At 35.4% G+C, this 24,637-nt stretch overlaps 1 protein-coding gene across 10 annotated transcripts in view; it reads right to left on the bottom strand.

Moving 5' to 3' along the window:
- Window positions 1–24,637, bottom strand: part of SOX5 (SRY-box transcription factor 5) — a 1,022,130-nt gene that overhangs the window by 60,809 nt on the left and 936,684 nt on the right. For 8 of the 10 annotated variants that reach the window (XM_081248196.1, XM_081248197.1, XM_081248195.1 and 5 more), the window contains one exon: window positions 13,160–13,306. The exons of the other annotated variants lie outside the window; for them this stretch is intronic. In XM_081248196.1, coding sequence (XP_081104322.1) covers window positions 13,160–13,306 — 147 coding nt within the window. The remainder of the gene's footprint in view (window positions 1–13,159; window positions 13,307–24,637) is intronic. 10 annotated transcript variants of the gene reach the window in all.

Genomic DNA, 24,637 nt, shown 5'->3' on the forward strand with positions numbered 1-24,637 from the left:
TAGCATTGCTTCAAGCAAAATGTCAAGTCTATTGATATATCTCTTTCCAAAGGAAGACATTCTTATTTCTATTTTCCCACTAGAAGATATCTCATTTAGGATAAATCATATTTTATTAACTGTGCATTCTAAGTGGATCTTGTTTTTAAAAATAGAATTCATTTCAAAATACATTTTGAAAGAATATTTTTTAAAACTTTTAAAAATATTTCTTTTGTCTCATTAAATTCCTTAATGTTTTATTTAAGATGCCCAGAATTCTAGAACATAACTTGGTTACACCAAAGGCCCAAAAGTTCACCTAACAATAGCTAAGAATATATGACTGAAATAATAACAAAAAAATATACAGACACATGATCTTAGATAATGTTGTATTAATATATTTAATTGCAAAAATAGACATATAGTGAAGACTATATCACAGATAGTGATAACTAAGGTGTCAATTCATATTAAGATTGAGTAGTATAATATAAACATTTAATCTAGTAAACATTTATCGACTGCATATTATGGGGCAGCCACTTAAAATTCAATGGGTAAAGAAAGTGTTTGTAATATGATTAATCTTATGGAATTGATCTTTCCTTCATTTAGTTTGTTGCAAGTCCATAAATTATGGTCCCAGATACAACAGATCAGAATTCCAGCTCACTACAGCTCTGTGTATGCTAATAGAAAAAGACAAGCAATACCAAATCAAACAAAAACTACCCAGAGGTTTCTCTTAAAATTGGATCAGAACCATCATTTTTTAGATAAATGACAGCACTATCTGCATAAAAACAGGCGCTAAAAATTCCATCACTTGACCCAAAATTTTTGTCTTGCCCTGTATTTATATAGTCTGCTCCCGCAGACTTAAAATGAAACTTTGATCCTCAAAAGAGTTACACGGAGAAGTATAGAAAACAAAAATCTGTACCTATTTAAGGACATTCCTACTGCTGTCATAATGCTTTTGTACATACTTCACAACAGCATTTTTTCCTTATGTTATTTTAAGTACTACTGGAAATACCACAAGAGAAAATTTTTTGCAGTACTTCATCCTTTCTATTTTTGGTCTCAATTTCTTTTTCTCCTATTATGAAATATCTACACTGCCAAAAGTCATCAAAATTGCACAACAAACCATAATAGCTCAAATTATATAATAAACTAGAAAAAATAAGATTCTTTGGTTATTGAAAGGCCCAATTTAAATGAAAGTCTCATATGGAATCTCAGTACTGATAACTGGTCTTGCAAAGAAATCTAACAGAGCTTTAATAAAAAATATTTTGTGGTTTTATGAAAATGTAAGGTTTTTAGTCTTCTCTGGTATTGGCAAACAATTTGGGGGAATATACTTTTTTTCTATATAAGTGTACTTTTTTTTCTTTCATATTATTTTGGTAATGTAAAACCTGTAAAGTAAGAATTCTGGTCTTCATTTTTCTCTAAATTTAGAGATCTCATCCTTATTCTTTTGAAAAACCAAAATCATAAAGGATGAACGGTTGGGTTCTGTAAAAGTCACCCTATGGAATCAGCTAGTCCATAGTTAGAAGTATGAGTGCTAAAAGTTGTGGGATATTGCAATTGTAAGTCCTGCAGCTCACAAAGGGAGGGGGGTAGAATTCTAAGAAGCATCTAATTATATTATCTACAAGGAGGTCCAGGACTAGGAAAGGGGTACATTCTTCCCTTGAGAACCTGAGGACACCTAAGTACGTGATTCAGGTTAAGGAAAATTGCTAGCTTTTCATATTTAGACACTTGCATTTTTAGACATGCTGCTTTCCAAGCAGCACTCTGTTAAACAAGTTCTTAGCTATATTCAATATTCTGAGCCATTAAGAATGTACTTTTCAAATTTAATATTTATGATTAAAATTTTTGTGAGCAAAATTCTGATTTCAGTATAGAAAAAATTTCAAATCTATTTTCAAGTAAAATAAGAGAATTCTAAGATTGTTCCCTATTTCAAAAAAAAAAAAGAGCTGTTCTATATTTTGAATCCTATTGTGTACCCCCCTGTTCTCCAACTTGAAGATACGTGAGATAAGGAATGTACGCTTGCAAGTTCCTCTGATCATATTAAGTAGACTCTAGACCAGCAGTCCCCAACCTTTTTGGCAACAGGGACTGGTCTCATGGAAGACAATTTTTCCACGGACAGGGGTTGGGGGGATGGTTCAGGCGGTAACGCGAGCGATGGGGAACGGCAGATGAAGCTTCACTAGCTCGCTCGCAGCTCACCTCCTGCTGTGCGGCCCGGTTCCTAACAGGCTGCAGATTGATACCAGTCCGCAGCCCGGGGTTTGGGGATCCCTGCTCTAGACAATAATTCACAGTCAATGTGAATTAAACCACTCACTGTGCATATGATGAAGGCATTTTTTTCCCCACATTTAATACTAATCAAGTTACACATTTTCTTTTCTGGTCTTTGTTCAAAAAACTATAATTAAGAATGACTGCTTTCTTTAGTTGATTATTAGAAGAAATGAGAAACTGCAAGAATGATGATGGAGTTCACTATTTTATAACTTTTTGGACAGCTCTGGATTAAAATAGTCTCTCTTTCTCCTTAAGTTAACTTTGTGCAATTAATGCCACTACCATATTGTATGTGCATGAGAAAATGTGAAAAGAGGTAAAACTAAAAAGGAATCCTTCTTCATGGAATATAATACAACAAAATAGATACATTAGAACTTTGTATATAAACTCAATACAAGTAAAATAAATAGGATTTTAAGTGCATTGTGAATGTACATGCTTAAATAAATCATATAATGAGTTTTAACAAGAAAATAATCACATTGTTTATAGAAGTTTTACATAAACTTTATAAAAGCTTTTTTTAAGTGGGTGGCATTGCATGTTTATATGACAAAAAGTGTGACTTTAATAAAGCTTGTAACTGGAGGAAGGGAGAAGGGAGGAGGGGAGGAGAGGGAGGGAGAGATGGAGGAGAGGTGACAGGGAGAGACAGACAGCAAGAGAGAGAATGTGTGGCTGATTTTGAAAGAATGTTGTCCTCTCAAAGCAAGTTTATCCCAATGATGAAAATAATGCTCTTCATAATTTTAAAACTGCCCTGTTGTAATTGTTTTAAGGCTGTAGCACATTTTTCACTGATTTTTTTAAAAGATAGCTAAAAGTCTGTTGCACTTGGCACGTTCACTGGAATTACACTGGGTTATAAAGTTTTGGGTAAAAATCAAAAATTAAAAAAAAACAAATGTCAGAAGTAAAAATCTGATTAGAAATTAGGGTCTGTTTTCTCATGTGACTTGTAAACCTACTCACAAAAGAGATCAAGTAAAATAAGAATTCTAAAACTCTTATCAACACTAGTATATAGCAATTATAATTTTTTAAGATGACTTTTTAAAAACCAATACTTAGGTGTTAGTACCAAAATATCACTCCAAAAATTCAACCTTGCAATTTGTTTCCTATAGGTATTATCAGGTACTATCAATTGTGTGTGTTTTCATATATTACTAATGAAAAAAACCTGATAAAGTAAGTGAATCTATAGAAAACCCAGGAAGTAGTGTAGGTTAAATCCGTACTCCAGGTGCTTATTTGCTGCCCTTAACAGGCTTTAATGTGATTGTCTTTTTCTGTCTGTATCCCTTCACCACATCCCTCACCACATACACTGTGCTCCATGAGGGCAGAGAACCATCTACACTATTCACCAGTATCCTTAGGTCCTAGGACTCTGACAGACACATCATAAACAATTAATTTGTTAAGTAATTTGTTGAATTAAATTGTCTTGTCTCTCCAATGGCAAGGTCCAGGATGTGTCATTAGGACTCAAATTCCAGAGTGTTTCTAGGGAAGTAATGTAGAGACACTTAAAATATTAACTAATTGGTCCAAAAGATAAAAGGAAAAAAATTCCTTTGCCTGAAAGACACAATACCCTAAGAAAAGAATACAATGAATAGATAATTACAAGAGTTTAATAAGTCATATGAAAAATGGAAAATACATAATTTCTCTTTAAAAATGAATGCACTTAGAATAAAATTCAAAACTTAACATGAAAAAGTCCTACCTGATGTGGTCTTTCTCATTTCCAATTTCATTTCTTATTCTCCCTCATGTTCTTTGCACTTCAGCTACCCCAGCCTATTTTCTAAACCTTGCATTTGTCAACCTCACTGATATATTACAGTCTCTGCAACTGCTGTTCCTCCTGTTGGAATACCTTTTTCTCAGACCTTTGCAGGTACTTTTCCTATTCATGATTTATGTCTCAGAGAGGGCTTCCCTTATAGCTCTGTCTCAAGGAGATTCCCTTGCTTGTCCCTAGGCACTCTTTTACCCTTATTTTCTTCACAGCACTTACCAATATATGAAATTGTCGGTTTAATGGCTCATAGTTTATCACTTTCCATTAGACTGCAGAATCTAAAGAAGACACAGTGTCCTGTTCATAGCTGTAGTAGCTGTAGTCCTGTCTTGAACTGAATTTGGCACATGACAGGCATACATTAATATTTGTTGAATCAATAATGGTAGATGTAAGCATAGGGTGTTAGAGAACACTAAAAAGGGACGGTCCTTTAAAGAATGAGAAAACAACAGAGCTAAGGGCTAGAGACCAATTCTAAGTGATACTGTTTAGGCTCCTAATTAAACCACATCTGAAATCAGAATAACATTTTTTTTAATGTGACTGAATACATTTCCTTTTTGCTTAATCCAGTTTGGGTTGGGTTTCCTATTATTTCACTAACAAATACAGTTGTCATTCAGTGAAACCATAGTTTGAAATCCTGGAAAGTTGATTACAGTTCTACTTAAATAAGAATACTGTGACATTAAGTTACTCTGAATAAAATAATGCCACCTCCAAGATGGGAATAAAGACACAGACCTACTAGAGAATGGACTTGAGGATATGGGGAGGGGGAAGGGTAAGCTGTGACAAAGTGAGAGAGTGGCATGGACATATAAACACTACCAAAAGTAAAACAGCTAGTGGGAAGCACTCGCATAGCACAGGGAGATCAGCTCGGTGCTTTGTGACCACTTAGAGGGGTGGGATAGGGAGGGTGGGAGGGAGGGAGACTCAAGAGGGAAGAGATATGGGGATATATGTATATGTATAACTGATTCACTTTGTCATAAAGCAGAAACTAACACACCATTGTAAAGCAATTATACTCCAATAAAGATGTTAAAAAAATAAAAATAATGCCACCTCATGGAGTGGTGGACTCCTTCTGTCATTGCAGCAGACTAGGCAGAGGCAAAGTAACCTCATGACTGAGTTATTGTGTGTTGGACTGAATATTTTCTGCATTTCCTTCTTACTGAAGCTTCCATAATTCTATACACAAAACAGCCAATACAATTTGTTAAATAAATGAAACTTTTGAATACTTTCGGTTTTGAACTTGTCTGCCTTCAGCTTAGAAGGTTACATCTTTTTATTTTTTTGACTCAAATTTACATATGTTTAATTACTGTATTTTTTTCTACTCTATTTTATAGTGTTTAAAAATATTAGTGGAATGCTTGGTTCTCTCTAGAGAAAAATCTACTGATAAAATTGAACAAATAAATATGCATATATTATATTTTCCATCCATCTAAATAAGACATTAATAATTTGTTGTCATGTAGAAAACAAATCTATACTTTTTGGGGCATCTCTGTTAAAGAGACTACGAAAATTCTTCCTATTTTTTGAATAGGAAAGAATGATTAAGCAGAAGATATTCAAATGAATCAAATCTGAGGTTTAGAGTAGTCCTCCATGGTTTCACTTCTCAATTCTCTATTCAAACATTTCTAGTGCAGGTCAAGGCTAAAGGGGTGAAAAGGGGTCGATAATCAGTAGCTCAAATGAGGCACTGATCAATCATTTAGGATAGAAAAGAAAGGATTTTAATTGATTTGAAGTATGTTTTAGGAAGCCCAAATTATAAATGATTCCCTAAAAGGAAAGATAACTACAGAAGTGCACTTCCGCTCTCTCAGTCTGATGTATTGATGATTTACATTTAGCCATGACGTTTATTGACGTTGTACTAGATACCACCCCCCCACCCCCCCAACCCCCCACCCCCCATCCCTGATACAGGGACATCCTTTCACATTGTTCTGTTTTTCTTCCCCACACTATTTAGGTTTTAACTGCCTGGTTTTAACATTAAAATGCTTTCAACATTTAGCTTTTTGGACGGTGAATCTGCATTGTGTAGGACCTATTTTAGAGGGCAACTTCCACTTAAAAAATGTGATTCTGTGGATCTTCCTGTCTCTGCACATGCTCAACACCCTCTTGTCTCCCCCATGGTTTGCATTATTAAAAAGCTTTGACATGGCTCATCAGAGCTGGCTGCTGTGTTCCAAACGGGTTCCTGTCAAAACAAAATCAGTATACCCTGGAACACAGGCCAGGCCAGCTGAATTCAAAGGGTATTACCTAAATCCCTCTGCATATTTTGCCTTTAAAAAAATGCCAACACTATAACTAGTCTGCCTCTTTATTTTATAATTTTTATTGTTTTTATGTTACAAATGCCTCCTCCTCCCTGCCCCGCTTTCTGAGTCATAAGAATATATCACCAAATGACCTGCTTGGACATTTAATACCACTGTGCTCAGAAAAGCCTCTGTTTAAGTACCTAGCTGTTTGAGATTCCTGTCAACTGAATACAGATGAAACGGAAAGGAGAAGGCTCATCACAGGGGTTCTCCTGATAACACTTCATTTAACATATTTCAGTTTAGCAACAAGGGGCCACAAAAAGAAAACTATTTTATTTAAAATGACAGGGCGACTATGTTATGCCCACTGTAACTATGTCCCACACAGGAAGTGATGATAATGGTAATAGGCCACATTTACAGTTTAACTCTACGGGGTGATTTCTCTCAAATGAATTCACCTCTTGAGCATGACACATCCATATCACATCTCAAAGGCTCACAAAATTGTTATTTCATAGATATTGAAATACAGGGGGAAGGAGGGGTGTTTGATAGCTATTTAACAAAGCACGAAGCAGCTGTACAGAACAAGGTGTTAGGGAGATTCTAGCATTTAATTGATATGCCAGACAGTGTTTAAAGCATAAGAATAGAAAATGGCCAATTTAAATGTGGTTATAATTAGCTGAGGCTAACATTCCGTTCTGTTCTGAAGTTTTAGGAGACATGAAATCTACAAAAGTACCAGGTCTAATAGTTTCAGGAAGGATCCGTGGTTTTATTTGACCTTACATATATAGATGAATGGAAAAGTGCCTCTTTGATTAGTGCTATTTAAGCACTGTGGATTACTTAGAAATACTATATTTGGAGACCAGTTCTGACCCTGTGTAGTGAGAAATGATTATTTGAGATCTTGATCTGAAAAGCTCTAAAAATAAGTCAAACAGTAGTATTCTAGGAATTTTTACATATTGGAAATCACATCTCTAGCAACCACTACTACTAAAAATTTTATATGGCCGGATAAAATGTGGAACTATTAACTGAAGTTATGATTATGTTGAGCAGTGCTTTCTGAATTTTTCATGAGGGCACTACTCCTGTGGAGGCCTTAGTACTTCCTGGTCCATTTCAAACTCATGAAATCTCTTTGATGTCTTTTGCTTTATCTTGAAAGGATGTTTTTGTCAAATATTAAAAATAGTGTTTTTATAGTTAGTGTGGTGGTGGTTTGACTTGGTTGTGGTTAGGCTGTATATGCACTTTTGTAGTGAGCCTTTCCCCTAACTGGCATTCTAGAACACTGTCTCAAAGTTAGCAAAAAAGCTTCATTTCCTAAATCTCCTGTTAGAACTAATTTTCAGTTAAGATGAATCATGATTATCCTCTGATTTCTCATACTCCCAACATACAGTGCTAAGTAATCTTGTGTGTATATGTACCATGGTTTGTGACTTATAGTATTAAACTATAAAATTCTACCCTGTAGATCAGTGTGTACTGATAAAATGCTTACTTGCTAGCATGAAACTATGTGATTGGAACCATTATAGCAAAAAATAGGTGCCCTAAGAGGAGTCATGGCACTCCTGACATTACTAACACAAGCACCTGGCTACCAATTCAGAAAAGATCTTCATTTCTGTGTCTGTGAAAGAGGATCAGATAAAACAATACAGTTCCACTTCTTGCTTCTGAATTTGAAACAATATGTATAAGGATATTGCCCCTGAAAGTATCTGATTGTGTCTGGTCAGCTGGCTAGGGCTTTCTCTGGCTTGTTGGAAAAATATTTATTTTCCTTGTCCTAACTCCCAGGTGCTACTGCTGAGCAAATGGGAACATCACTGCCAGAAGTATTTGAAAAGAACAAAAAAAAATTGATTTGGACAATCTATGTGCTCCTGTCATTGACAGAGACACAACTGCGACCAGGAGTATGACTAGGGTCAGAGCAAGGTTAAAAGAAAAGCACCCAGGAATTCTCTCTTGTCATCAGCTTTTCAATCTAACTACTCTTGGTTAGCTGCAGGCAATATATAAGTTTTCATCAAATACCAAGAGACGTTTCATAGTATTTACAAGTTGCACTTAAAATTTTCCCAAGAGGTGGCTACTTTTGCAATAGCAAAACACTTAATATGTGAAGTTCAGATGGTTAGCACATCTATGACATATGAGGATTTCCTGACAACATGGAAATTATAAGCTTATTCATTACCAACAATTGCGTGAGTTGTATGTGAAACCAAGTAAAAATACTCCTCCTCCTAAGATAACTATTTTAAGGCTGATATTGATTCTGTTATGTTTAAAAGAAATAATTAATTCTTACCAAACAAATATTATCAAGAGATCAATTACTACCACAAAAGAAAGGCTATCTAGGTTTTTTAAAAGACTGCAGCAAACAATGCAGAAAACCATTAAAATAAAGAAATACGTGGTGCAAAAATGAAAGTCACTGAATAAATTGTGTCCATTCTGTGGCAGAATGCTAAACTATAAACAAATCAATTTAAACATTTGTTAAGGAATATAAGCAGATTCAGAGCAGCAATATTGTCTATGAGATTCAAGGACCAATACTTCTAAACAAGACTTTAAATAATTTTCCTTAATATGAGAAATAGAATTATCTCTAAAATTTCCTTTAAACTTGATCTCTTGTACACATAAGTTCAAGATTTCATACTTTCAAAGTTTTTTTTTTATCAATATTTAGCTATAAACTCAGCTGTGAGGATACGCATGAACTAGGAGAATATCCCTGAAGAACTAAATATTAAAAAATTAGTCCTGGAGTAGGATCCAGAGGGGAAAAAATTAAATAAGTGCTAAAGAGACAAGTGTACATGTATTAAGAAAGATGTTATGTAACATCTGAGAAATTTTTAAAACCTGCTGATAGCCTTAATTTTTCAACCTTTGGCAAAATATATTATAAAAAAATTCTTGTCTCTGTGAATAATATAATCAAGGCATAAAAATAAGAAAAAGTTAAGCAATGACAATATGTCAGGCATTAATGAAAACAGTTCAAAACAGTAAGTTTAAAGACATATAATTCAACCAGCAATGCTATCCAAGTTCTCCAATGCAGATTTTGAAGAGAGCAGATTTCTTTTTGTGTTTTCACATTTATGGTACACACTTCCTGTCTGCAGTTTATAGAGGGTCACTGTGAGTCCTCTAAAGGTTTCTTTATCATTTACTATTATAAATAATTATGTTCCTAAGTGGCAGTTCAAAGCTCAGTACAGCACTCGTACAACACCACGGGAAAATCAGGTGACCTTTCTCCAATTCTCCTCTCTCTGGTGCTGAGGACAGACAAAGTGATATGTCTGTCATACGCCATTACCATTAGAACAGAATCTTGTTCTTTTATTACAACTGAACTCCACCAGATTTCTCAGCAGGAATGCTAAGTGAAATCAATGTCTTGGATTTCCAGGCTGAGCTTGGAGGTCACAGCCACTCTATCATTTCTCAGCATTATCCTTTCTAGTGCACACACAACCCCCTCAAGCCTCCAACTGGCACACAGCAGATTGAAAACAGCATGCATCAGAGGACTCATGCTGTACAATTTTACAGTCTTTTGGAGCCCCTTCCCTTTGATTCCCCCCTTCCATTTTTTGCAAATTGCAAATAAGTTTTGTTTGTGTCCTTCTCTGGAGTTGTGAGTCAAAGACAAATCTAGGAAGAAGGGCAGGTGAGAAAACCCAGAGAAAATGGTTGATTTTTGACAGCTGTCAATAAGATCATTTTCCTTACATCATCACCTAGATATGGCTTATGATTCTGTTATTCTATTGAAAGTACAATAAAGGTACTTTCAACATAAATTATCAGTTTGGCTTATGCCAGGTAGGTAGGCAGATAACAAAAAGCTAAATAAAATAATTCTATTGTATAGTAAGACAGACATAAAAATCCACCAATAAAACACGTAGAAAATGCCCCCAGGACACTAAGAATTGATTGTTTCAAAATATATATATAATAATAAATGATAACAATTATATATAACTAAAATGGCTTTGTGAAGGCAAAATGTATATTATACCATGTATAAATGTCAATTCCAGCCTCTAAGAAACTAAATTCATGTATTGAAATGGGACCTCTTTACTTATTGTTGCTTGTATTCTTTTAGCTATGTTCTCCATTAAAATGACGACAGTAATATTTATTAGTCTGGCTATTTTTAACCCACTAAACTTTACTGCTTAGCTAAAACACCAAGCACATTTAAGACATCTTTTCTGACAATAAGAATGGTGGGAGACAGTATGCTAGAGGACAATGAGCAAAGAAAGGACATATTTTTATTAAATCGTGGCTGTTTCTTAAAAAGGGGTACTTTATTCTGGGTTAAACTTTTTATGTATTCTATAATAATTGTAGGTGGGAAAAAATACAACATCCATGGTTTTCTTAAACTTTATATGATAGAAAATTCATGAAGGCTAATTTTCCAAAAGTGAAATTTAGCGATAAACTATAAATATATTTTTAAAATTATGTATAATCATAGCTTATAGAAACACAATCCACTTTTTTACTAGTACTAAATAAATGGAGGTGTTTAAAACCATAGAATATGGCAGAATTCTAACATTACTGAAATAATCAATCTCTGCATACAGTCTGTGGAGTTCTATGAATGTCTGGAACCATATAGCTCCTAAAGCAATGTCCTAATCTTGGCCAACTTTCAGTCACTTTTACATTTGCCATGGTTACCTAAGAAAGTATTGTAGCAAGTGCTCAATAAACATTTGAATAGATGAATGAATGAATGAACAAATTAACAGATGCATAAATGGATGAGGCTGACTGACATCAAAAGCTTCATGATTATTTGAGTTAAGTCATTTGGGGAGAAGATACTAATGATAAAAAGTAATTCTAGGAACCAGGAAAAACACATTAGTCCTTTACAAGTGAACTATGTACTATAAAATCATAAGATGAAACGTCCTAATGTAAAGCATCATTATAAAACATGATGTGAAATCACATTAATAAGTCATGGGAAAAAACCCAGAATGATACCTCACAGAGTTACTTGTGTGTGACAATGACTATGCTGCTACAGCTATTTATTTTTCTCAGTGTTAGCCTGTACATGTAATACAATGAAACTGCTGGTCCATGGAGACACCAAAACATCACTGCTTTAAAATTAAATTATATTTAATAAATGTTATAATTATTACCAAGTTTTAAAAACATATGTTCTGCTGTGATCATGAAGAAAAGCAGACCAGGCCTTAGGTACACATCAAGCACAGAACATGCACGGTCCATTACACAGCAGAAAGAGCTCTTAAAAGTGGCTGATGCATGATTCCTAATATCACAGTAGTAAGTACAGTGTTTTGCACTATATATTTGCACATGTTGCTGGTGAGGTCTAAGGTCCTTGTCCAGGTTCAGTTACAATTCCAAATGTATTTATCTCTTACTATATAAAAACAGACTTGGAGGTTTTGGGGAGATAGAGGCTGGAGGACACTTTCCCAGCCCATCTCTTCTCTTTCCCAATTTCTACTCTGGATTAATACACTGACTGTGAAAAGCACCTGCCAGGGCACTACGGAAGGAGTAAAAAAAATTATTGGATTGTTTTTTTCTTTTACAATACTTTCTAGTTATTTTCTCCGTGTATTTTTTCAACAGTTGTGACTACTCTTAGCCTATTACTCTTTAGACATTTCAACATGAATTCATGAAATGAAGAGCAGAAGCAATTCTCTAGGTAATTCAGCAAAAGACAAAACAGTATTATTTGGGGGGTAAATTAACTGTTATTAGCTTTCTACTTAATATTTTCTAATTGTTAGAAAATATGTGTGATTATTTCCCTGATTAACATCAGGAAAAATTATTTTATGGTTACTCTTTTTACTTTTTCCACAGAAAGTTTAATATATTCATATACTATCATCTAGGTAATATCTTAAAAATCACAAAGAAATTCAAATTAATTTTTCTGCTTCTCTCTTCTTCTGAGCCAAGAAACAAATTACCTGAAACTCTCTTGATCCTTTTCTACATTCTCTCAGGAAATGTTTCCTTAGCTCTAAAAACAAAACTATTCCTAAACAGTCTTACTTTTAACACTAGTATTATCTTCCTATCTGTACATGATCATCTCATTGGCTGAATAATACATCGAAAAATATGTCTATACTATACCTCATAATAATAGTTATTGATATTTATATAAAACATTTTCTGTATGCACTAATCATACTCATATACTAAGGTCTAATTCAGTTGCCCCTTTGGGAAACTTTTCCCAGACCTCTCACTGAAGGTAATATTCTCTTTGTCCTAATAACTTCCAATGCACTTTATCTGTAACTCCTTCTATGACTTTGTACCGTAGAGGATGGGTATCTATTTTATAAGACTGTAAAATTCTTGATGACAGCACACCTATCTTACAAATATTTGTGTCACTCACATTTCCTACTATAAATGCATGTTTGTTGTATAAACGAGTGACTAAATGTATGTATGCAAATTTATAGGGACACCTTCCTTACTGATCCTACTAGACTATTATTTCCTTGGAGATCTAGAGTTTAGCCCAGTTGCTGGCACATAATAGATATTCAATAAATATCACTGAATGAAAAGTACACTCTAAATGTCAAAACATGTAGTTTCTTCAAAAGGGTACCTTGCTTTTGGGTGGTGGGCTGTTTGTGCTCTTGTCTGTGTGAATGCTGGTAGGAGATACAGCAGCACCAAGGTTGCCTTGGGGTATGCCTGGGAGCTTTCCTCCTGGAGATACCTGCATTGCAGCTAGCTGGGCAGCATATAACTGCTATAGAAGAAAGAAAGAGGGAGGGAGGGAGAGAGAGAGAGAGAGAGAGAGAGAGAGAGAGAGAGAGAGAGGGAGAGAGAGAGAGGGAGGGAGAGAGAAAAAAAAAGGACTGAGTAATAAAATAAATGCGCCACTCAGAAAATACCTATAATAAGATGTGGTATTTTTCCAATTGGGTATTTTTGTTTGTGCCCTGGAATATTTAAAGAAAGACACTGTCACCTCAACTTTCATGACTTACTTCTCAGGGGAGAAATGACAGATATGACACATAAGGAATTTTAGTTTCAGTATATACAGGGACTGAAAACAAGTAACAGTCATCCGTATTTACTCTTTGCCAACATCAGTGGAGGAAAAGTATATCATGCTATATGGTTAATACCTTTATTTTAACCATTTAAGAATTTACACGGTGTGTTACAAAAGAATGAAGCTTCATACACCAAGTAATTTTCTTACTATCCATATGGGCTCAAGCCCTGTATATTTCCTGTCTTTGACTTGCTGAAAAGGGCACCTGTAACAATTTTTTCTGATTATTAGCTGTGTAGAAATACAAAAAAGCCACTGGGAGGGAATGGAAGGGGACTATCTGAAGAACATTATCAGGTCAGTCTACCTCAGTTGATAAAAGTTAACTGGATGCTTGCCAGAATGCCACTTTGCTTCATGATATATAAACACAGACAAACGAGATAATCGAGGATTAGGGTTTTAAGGAATACTATCTAAAGCACACACTCTTCGACTAAGCCATCACATAGTAATTCTTATTAAATAACCAATAAAAATTCTTCAACAAATCAATTTAATAATAAGGGAAAATTTTACTTGATGATGATAGCCCTATCATGTAGTATCTTAAAATATGGAGGTTGCTTTAGATTCAAATAGTCATATCAAATGTTTAGATTAATACTCTTTCATCTCCATTTAGCAGTTTGTGAAAATCTGATTGAAGAAGCAATTATTTATATATACATATACAAATATTAATAAATAAATGTATAGATATACACACATATATATACATGTATATGTGTGTATATATATTTAAAATACAACCCAATTTCTTATTTCTCATTTTTCTTAAGATTTCATGGATAGCTTTTACTATGCAAGCTAGAACTTCCATAATAAAAAGACTGATGTTAAAGAAAAAAGCTCTCAAGGAAAAGTGCTGTGAAATAGTTCTCTGTATTATCTTGGTTTTTCTAGGAAAGGGAAATTGCAAAGGCTGAAACTGCTCAGGATAAGCCAGAGACTCTGATAAGTGGGGTCTCTCTATAAATGAAATAATGAAGACTGGCATTTATATACATGAAAATACATTTACATTTTTCAGAGTTTCTAGATGCTTTGTTCTAAATGAAAACAGGACATTAAAATTATTTTAAAAATTATAGCTTATTGTTTTATGTCAACTAATGCAAGATACATTCCAGACAAAAGAAACACCAGAGAAGTATATTTATACTATCAATAATGACTGTTCCACCCCCCAAATTTTTTTTGCATGCTTTAGAATTATGTTATTTCTTACCCCAGTCAATCAGAAAGAATAAGATTTAATTCATAAGTCTTTAATAGATTACATAAAAAGTAAAAGGATATGATGTCAAATATGATGAGTGGGAGTGTACCATTTTCAAAGTATCAGAAATGATGCATTTCCCACAATTGGGTTAAAAACCTCTGTCTTAAATTCTGCAATTCACAAAGTAATTTCTTCCATCATCATCCTGAACTGTTTATGAAGCCATTAAGAAAATAACCAATAACCCAGGATATCACTTTGCAAATTAAAGCTTTTTCCAGTGTACTGAATTTTAAAATATATGTATTTTAAAATACTGGCTGGATAACTATATTACATATTGTAAATTTCACACCGTACTGTATATTATATCCTTGTCTTTAAAAATGATTCCGGTGCTTATTATTCCTAGAAGGTAACAACACATATTTCTGGTTTAGTATACACAAAATATAACATTGTTCCATAATTACTAAAGATGACATGGGATATTTTAACCTCTGTAGCTAAAAGGAAAAATGTGAACAAAATAGTGATTCAAAATTTGAATTTGATTATTAAAAAATTATTTCAAAATATTGAAAAAATATTGACTATTTGTATTAATTAGATAATTAAATAGATGAACCAGTCACTCATAAAAGGTAATTAAATGTTTAAACATAAATCACTACAGATTCACAACTTCCAAAGAAGTATTAGAACTATTATTAAAAATAGAAGTATAAATATGTTCCCAAACACTTTAATGAATTTAAAGGTAGGAAATGGTATATACTTGGAATTAAAAAAAATCATACATGTTCTTCCTTCATTCAAATAAATGCATTATTTTAACCTTTTTTTTTTTTTTTTTTTTTTTTTGCTGTACGCGGGCCTCTCACTGCTGTGGCCTCTCCCGTTGCGGAGCACAGGCTCCGGACACACAGGCTCCGCGGCCATGGCTCGCGGGCCCAGCCGCTCCGCGGCATGTGGGATCTTCCGGGATCGGGGCACGAACCCGTGTCCCCTGCATCGGCAGGCGGACTCTTAACCACTGCGCCACCAGGGAAGCCCTATTTTAACCTTTAAAATATGAAATTAAGGTTTACCTTAGGTTTACCTCAGTTAAATTATCCTAAAAAATTCCTTTGTGTAGAAAAGAAGATAAATTTGGAAAATACATGGGCCCATTTAAATACATATTTTTACTAGAACAGTATACTAGTAACTGGTATTTTTAAAAAACACAGAGAGTTAAAGTAATTAATGATGAAAAAGTCATAATCTTATTACTCACTCAGTATGGCTAACATTAAGTAGCACCCTAATCTCGCATATCCCCTCCATCATATTTGGCTTTCTCTATGCAAAGGGTCGATATATAGACATACTTTTCCCCAATTGTGATTAACTTTCTACTATTTCCAGATCATTACATTTCCCACCACACATATCTGATCTTCCTAGTTTGCCAAGGTCTGGAAGTAGGAAAGATCTATTTTCAATACATTTTAGTTTGTGTCAAATATATGTGTTCCTTAAATTTACATTATATTACAGAAGCATAAAAAGGCCTCAAGTCTCAGAGAATCTAACATACTTTGGGTCTGCACAAGTAAAATAAACCAGAGATTTTAATACTGCTGGGACCTAATTTGGCCATTCACAAGTTAAAACAAATTTTCAGTAGATTTAAAGAAGCTGACAGTGGTTTTCATACCTGGTTATATATCAAGGGTAGGCACCTTAAAAACTACATGCTGCTGAGACTTATTTTAATTCAACCTTTCAAAAAATTAAATCTATTTGTCTATCCATTAAGATGTGTGTTGACTGATATTAAAACAAGAAAGTCTAGAGATGATTAGTATTTTATTTCATTTATTAAATGTTCTTAAAGCAGAATCAAGAATCATGTAGGTATCTGTACTGAGGGAGGTCTATAATCTCAGAATCACTGGCTGACCTTGGTGAGCGGGAAGGGGCATGAAATCTGTGGGGACTGGAAAGCCACCTGAAGCAACAAGCATCCTGTGAACTATAGAACTCATTTACATATTATGTACATATATAATTATAGTCGCTTGCAATTATATATAAATAAAAATGTTTAAACAAAAACCTGGCTCACATTTGTTTTTAAAGGATAGTAGAGAGGGGCTTCCCTGGTGGCACAGTGGTTGAGAGTCCGCCTGTCAATGCAGGGGACACAGGTTCGTGCCCCGGTGCAGGAGGATTCCACATGCGGCGGAGCGGCTGGGCCTGTGAGCCATGGCTGCTGAGCCTGCACGTCCGGAGTCTGTGCTCCGCAACGGGAGAGGCCACAGCAGTGAGAGGCCCGTGTACCGCAAAAAAAAAAAAAAAAAAAAAAAAAAGGATAGTAGAGAAAACCCGGAGTTAAATATAAGGTGTATTATGATAAATGTACTTTTATGAAAAACAGTCGTTCTTAACATCAGAAAGAAGTTGAGATATCCTAAACATAAAAAGCTGAAGATTATGGAGAACACTCGGGGCATGATGTTAACCAGACTAACAGAATAACACTTTTTTACCTTGAAGAATAATCTGACCCTTATCTTGAAATGGATATGTTAGGGGTTTGGTTTGATCTCCAAAACTCCCCAACCCCACAGAGCATTAGGTTTTCTATTCTTTATATTACTTAAAATATTGCATTCTCATTCCCTTTCCCTTCCCCCATCCCTACACCTACTTCAGACAATGATTTTTTTTCTTTTTTAATGGAGACAACCACATACAATTAGGTTGGAATCTATTCATTGGTTACTTAGGGTCTTGGTGCTAATGTGCTCATAAGTATGTTTCTATATATCTATCTATACATATAAGTGACTCTCACTTTTGTCTCAAACTGTTCCGTAAAACTACATCTTTGTCTTTTCAGCATTTTAAGCTCCTTCAAGGACCATTTCTACTTTTAGAGGGACAGTTAAAAGGAAGGCAAACCACAATTCTAACCCCAGCTCTGAGCCAGTGACCTGGGGTGACCAATCTGAACCACAATTCCTTAATCTGCAAATTCAGGGCTAAATAAAACTGACTTTGCATGGTTGCTGTGAGAAATACATCACATACTGTGCATAAAACACTCACTTGATCAATAAGTAACAGTTATAATTATTAATGGATTAATTATACCAAGTAAGAACTAGGTAATATTTACCTGCTAACCTCCTACTACAGACTCTGGACTGTGCTAGGTACAGTGGGGGACACAGAAAATGCATAAACATAGTTTCTTCCCTAAGTCAACACTGGTACACATAAAATATTGAGAATATAAGTGTACTATATGTAACTATATGCCACTGTTAAAGGCATGACAAAAAAGGAAATGAATCAGTGCATTCTGATATGCTTTCATTATAGATGTGTAGCTAAGCATAATAAAAGAGGTGGCATTCTAGGGAGGGAGCACAATCTAAAGCCAGGCACAGGAGCAAGAATGACCTGGCTGTTGCCAAGGGAATAGAGAGGATGGTGTGGAACAGTAGGTGAGAGAGTGGGTGGTAGACAGGACAGTGACCTAATTGAGTGCAAACCTTGGGAAGAACAAAACAGTACTGGGTGCAGGCTAAGTTCAACTTACAGAAAATCGTGAAATATAGGCAAAACAGTTTAAATTTAATATGTAGGCAAGAGAAAGCCACTGAATGTTTGAGAGCAATATATATGTTTTAAGCTAAAACATATATATTGTTTTAGTTAAGATAAAGACAAGAGTTATATCACTTCTGAGGTTATCAGAATTTAGCAGCAGTAATTTGAATGATAGTTTGAGTTGAAGTAACAGTTGTGAAAATGAAGAAGGAAAAAAAAAGATTCCATGACCTAAGTGAAGAGTGCTAACACACTGCACAACCGCTTAATACTGTTTTTGCTAAATTAGTTGTTTAAAATTATTTTATAAGTAGGATCATTTTCTCCAAATGAAATTTCATATCAAACACTGATACATAGAGAGAAAAAAGAGGTGTACTATAACTATAAATGAATTTTACATATTTTAACATTTAATTAAACGAGACCAGTGAGGTTGTTTTAACTATCCCAAGAATTTAAAGAGGTACAGGGCTGAAAGTTGAAGTCCTTTATCACACGTGGTGATCAAGAAAGCTCTCAGGGGGCTTCCCTGGTGGCGCAGTGGTTGAGAGTCCGCCTGCCGATGCAGGGGACACGGGTTCGTGCCCGGGTCCGGGAAGGTCCCACATGCCGCGGAGTGGCTGGGCCCGTGAGCCATGGCCGCTGGGCCTGTGCGTCTGGAGCCTGTGCTCCGCAGCGGGAGAGGCCACTACAGTTAGCGGCCCGCATACCACAAAAAAAAAAAAAAAAAAAAGAAAGCTCTCAGAAATAAGTAGTAGTCACTTCTAAACTCTCACCTAAGCAAACACATATAGACCTAAATCTTCAAAAAGAACGTTACATAGCTAAAAACTCCCTTGTCAATAGCATCTTCAAATTCAAATATATGTACAGAAATGGGAGGTGATTCTTTTTTTAAGTGTAGTGACTGAAATCTGGCAATAAAAGTTAATATGTCTACAATGTGTTAACTGTTTTGATTAGAGATTTTAAAATGTGTGTGTTGCAGCTTATAATGATTTTAAAAGTTGATAAATGTGTACTTCTAAAGCTTAAATCTAACCTGAGAGATTTATGTTAGATAGGATGTATATGAAAAGCATGTTTGTTTTTTTAAGGGCAGGGACAAAGAATAACATTTGTGAGGAAAAAATTCAGAAAGCAATTTCAAGGCTCCATAAGTGTTATCTTTATGGCTTAATTTCAGCTTCCTAATGTAACTTAAATGTGGAGTTTAAAGAGAAACTAATGTACTGAAGAAAATCTTTCAAAACATATCAGCATGTTACAATGTGAATAAATTTGCTTTGCACATTATTTTTCATAATGTTTCTTCACAGAAAATTATCAGAGCAACTTGAGTTAAAACATGGACTTCTTGCTCTAACACTGTCAGCTCTTCTTTTTGAGGTTATTTGAGCATATTGTATGAAAAACACAATAGGCCTTAAGTTTGTTGGATTCCAGGGCAAAAGTGCAAATAGAAACTCACATGCCAAATATATAAAAATTTACAATTTACAAATCTAGCTAATGATGTGTTTAATAAAATATGGTTCATTTTCCCAACTGGACAAACACACCTTCAAAATAGCTGGGTGCAAATGAATACCAAAATGAGATACCACTTCACAATCCGTTAGGATAGCTATTATCAAAAAACCTGAACATAACAAATATTGGTGAGGATGTGGAGAAATTGGAACCTTTGACCTTTTCTGCTGGGAATATAAAATGGTGTAACTACTTTTTGAAAACATTATGGCAATTTCTCAAAAAATGAAACAGAATTACCAAATGATCCAACAATCCCTCTTCTGGGTATATATTCCAAATAATTGAAAGCAGGGCCTGGAACAGACATTTGTACACCCATGTTCACAGCAGCATTAGTCACAATAGCCAAAAGGTGGAAGAGATCCAAGTGTCCATCAAGGGGGGAATGGCTAAGCAAAGTGTGTCATATACATACAGTGGAATATTATTCAGCCTTAAAAAGTAAGGGAGTTCTGACAAATGCTACTACATGGATGAACCTTGAAGACACTATGCTACGTGAAATAAGCCAATGATAAAAGACCGAATATTGTATGATCCCTCTTATATGATGCATCTAGAGTAGTCGTTTTTATAGAGACATAAAGAGCGGTGGTTCCCAGGAGCTGGGGGTCAGGTGGGGAGGCGGGAAGGGACGTAACTGCTTAATAGGTACAGAATTTCAATTTGGGGAGATGAAAAAGTTCTGGAGATGGATGCTGATGATGTTTGCACAATAATGTGAATGTACTTAATGCCAATGAGCTGTATATTTAAAAATGGTTAAGATGGCAAATTCTATGTTATGCGTATTTTCCCCTCCACACACAAAAATGATGTGGAGGGCAGATGTGAATTTCGATTCCTGCTCTCCTTGGTGTTTTCAGGCTAGGCCCACAGCCTGTGCTCCTGTTCTTCTTACCCCCAGCTCCATTCAAGAGAAGATGAATCGTTTTGCCCTAGATGGGATACATTTCTTGGCTGTGACTATCTTCTAAAGCGCTGTTAAGGTGGGGCCCAGCTGCAGCCCTGCTAGATAGGCGTCTTCAAGGAAGTTGTAAGAGAAAGTTAGAATGGAACGATATTCCAGGTAAGTGAACCATGCAAAGTCATAAAGTTAACTTTTAAATCCACCAACAAAATATATTTAAGTATTTAAGGTTTTCCTATATACCGTACAGGGAACTTTTAAGAGAAACTTTCCTCTTCCCTTTTTAAAATAAAAGTACACACTCCTTCTACTTCCCCTAGGTTAGATGTGAGGCTATCTTCTTTTGCAGTCAACACTACTGGGGCAGGGCTGGAGGAGACTGAAGAAAAAGAGATCTGGCTTCTTCCGTTTAGCATGTTTTTGAGGTTCCTCCATGTTGTAGCACGTATAAGTAGTCTGTTCCATTATATTGCTGAATGGCACTCATTTGTATTGATATACCATATTTGTTTATCCACTTATCCAGTTGATGGACATTTTGTTTGTTTCCAATTTTAGGCTATTATGAATAGTCCTGCTATGAATGTTCCAGTACAAGTCTTTGTGTGTTTTCATTTCTCTTGGCTACCCAATTCCTAGGATTGGATTTTGCTAGGTCATATGGTAAGTTAATGTTTACTTTTTCAAGGTACTGCCAAACTTTCTAAAGTGGCTGAACCTTTCTGCATTCCCACTAGCAGTGTATTATCATCAATACTTGGTATTGTCTGTCTTCCGATCATAACTACTCTAGTAGAAGTGAAGTGGTATCTCATTGTGGTTTTAATTTGCATTTCCCTAATGACTGATGACATTGAGCATCTTTTCATGTGCTTACTAGCCATTTCTATGTCTTCTTTGGTAAAATGCCTATTCCGATCTTTTGTTCTTTTAAGAAATCGGGTTATTTTATCGTTGAGTTGTAAGAGTTCCGGACATCTGAATTCAATTTTAAAGAGTAAAACCTATCAGAGAGACTGTGAGGGTCCAGTTTAATAACAGTGTATAGTTTTTATCAAAAGGTCCATAATGATATACAATATAATGACAATAATAAGTACCAGAAAAAAACATATTTTCCTCTTATATAATTTTATATACTTACACAATAATTTTTTAATTTTTTAATTTTCAAAAATCCTAGTAGAGAAGTACAATACCGACTGTAAAGGACCCTGCACTCTTTGTACCCACCAAGGAACACTAGCATATCAAAGTGAGCTCTGAAAGTTGATGACTTTTTTTAACCACTAAGGGGACTGCTGGAAGAAACGGAGACTAGACAGAGTTGACAGCTGGCTCTAAAGACTGAGACTCTTTGTCAAGTCTGTGTTGAGGGTGAAAGGCTTGGGGGAGGGAGTAGATGGTTAGAGCTCTCTTCTACCCTCCTTGGTGGTATGTAAGTGGGGTGGGGGCTGGAGGGAGTGAAGTATTTCTCCTGTTGCTTCCCCAGATCTCCCGGAGACCATGGGAAAAAGATTGGGAGAATTACAGGTGCCGGAGGAATCTGAGAGGCATTTGCACTTCATCTCCAATCCGGTGTTGCAACTGAAGAGTTATTCTCAAGGGAGCAAAGGAAGTGATAGTCTGGGTATAGCAGGGACTGGAGTCACTTGGAGAAGCAAGTTCAAGTAAATATACGCAATGTGGAAGATCCAGGATCTTGTGTATTTGGACACAATTCCTAAGGAAACTTGAGGAAAAGAAAGAAACACATCAAACCGAAAGAGTAAGTAAATTCAGACTTAGTAGAGAGTTGTGGAAATGAAGGATAACTAATAGTATATCAATGGTACATAGTTGAAAAAACAAACCATCTGGAGCTGTTGGAATGTAAGAGTTTCAATAGCAGGATAAGCAAGGGAATGACTTGAGTGGATAAAGTCTCCGAAAGGCTGGATGGTCAGCGGACATACAGAGGTGAGTTCAGGATTGCAGGAAGACAAGCCAAAAGGGGAAAACAATTGTCATCCACTTCAGAAAGGAATGTTTTGTCTTTAGAGAGAACTGGTGAGCCACTTGGAAAACCTGCCTGAGGAAATATGGGGCTGCCTCCTAGGGCCTCCGAGGCAGAAATTACTGCTATTATGACCCACATCTCCTTAACTACATCACTCCTGGGTGATATGTCTTGGAAAAGTTACAATACAAAAGTAAAATATTATGTCTGGCTATGGTGTGGTTTTATTATTAAAAAGCTATAGTAAATACATGTACAAAAGCTATATTATCTGTGTAAAGCTGCCATCACCAAAGATTAATAATATACAGACAATCTTTATTATTTTATTCCAAATTCAGTCCCACTCAGTGTGATACTTGGAATATGGAACTATCAGAGAGGGATGTAGTGTTGAGAGGGTGTGAAGATGGCATCCTGCTAAAAATTAAAGAATACATTTGAACTTATTTAAACCTGAAGACCTTTTTCCCAGGTACGATGCTCTCATGCTGTTTCTGTCACACTGCAGATACTGAAGCATATAAATAAGAAACACTTCAAATGAAATAGATTTTAAAAGGCTTTCTTCATTTTATTACACACCAGTAAACCTTGAAGAGCTAGAAAAACATTTTGACTTTTATAATTGAAGCAGTTCCTCAAAGAACCAGATATATTTGCGAGAGTCATGCAAGAAAAACACCAGCTGAGAGTTTCTCTCTCTCTTTCTCACTCCTTCCTCGTTTTTTCTACCCCACAAGCCATCTTCATATACTGCACAGTAATCCATTACAATATGTTCCAACATCTGCCTCCCCATATGATGTATGACCTATTCGATTGACCCTTTTTATGCCACTCCAGACTTGCTGTTCATTACTGTGGGAGGATGAACGCTCTCCAGCTAATCCTGAGGTCACCAACCAGTAAGTACACCCCCATTTGGCAAGGTAAGGAGGACACTGGCTGGAAAGCTCTTCAGATCTTTTCTAGATCAGTGACTCTACTCTTATCTTTAATCAGTTTAACTTATGGGAATAAAACACTGCTGACATTCCTTTCAAAGTAACAATAAGCACAGAAATGCTTGTTTACTGGGGAAAAAAATCTTTTGCTACCAAGAATTCATTATTAAATACAGAAAAGCTGAGAATCATCAGAAAGAATTTTAAAGCAAACGCTTATCTTTGGCTAAGTTCATAATTGTGAAATCATTGTTCGTGTTATCCCCATAGGTTGGGGGGGGGAGGGTGTATAATAGTAATCAAAACATTAAAAGCACTGAGGATTTTAACTCAAAACAAAAAGTAAATGAGTGTTAGTTCATATTAAATCAGACTATATACGTTATTTTGTATATTATAAAAAACAGACTCACTTCCAGAATGCATACTTGCTGAATGCTTAAAAATACTTGGCATATTTGGGAGAGGAAGTGTAATATCTGTGATTTTCTCAGTGACTATGATGTACCACCCACTTTGCTATTAGTCTTTATGCTATTTCAGGGATCGCCATAACAATTCTGTGTGTTCAATGGGGAAAGTGAAAGCTCATAAATTGCCCGAGGTTAAGTAACTAGTAGTGTTAGAAGTCTGAGTATCCCTTAAAATTCTCTTTTCTATTACGTACCATATAAACTTACCATATGCGTAGCAATGTTACAGTGTGAAGGTGCTTTCCAAACTTCAACTTTACATGATGAATTTATCTCCCTCTACCCCACTGGGATTCCCCTACCTGCTGGCCACTGGT

The sequence above is a fragment of the Mesoplodon bidens genome, assembly GCF_964165515.1.
Source record: "Mesoplodon bidens genome assembly, chromosome: 11".
Classification (NCBI taxonomy): Eukaryota; Metazoa; Chordata; class Mammalia; order Artiodactyla; family Ziphiidae; genus Mesoplodon; species Mesoplodon bidens.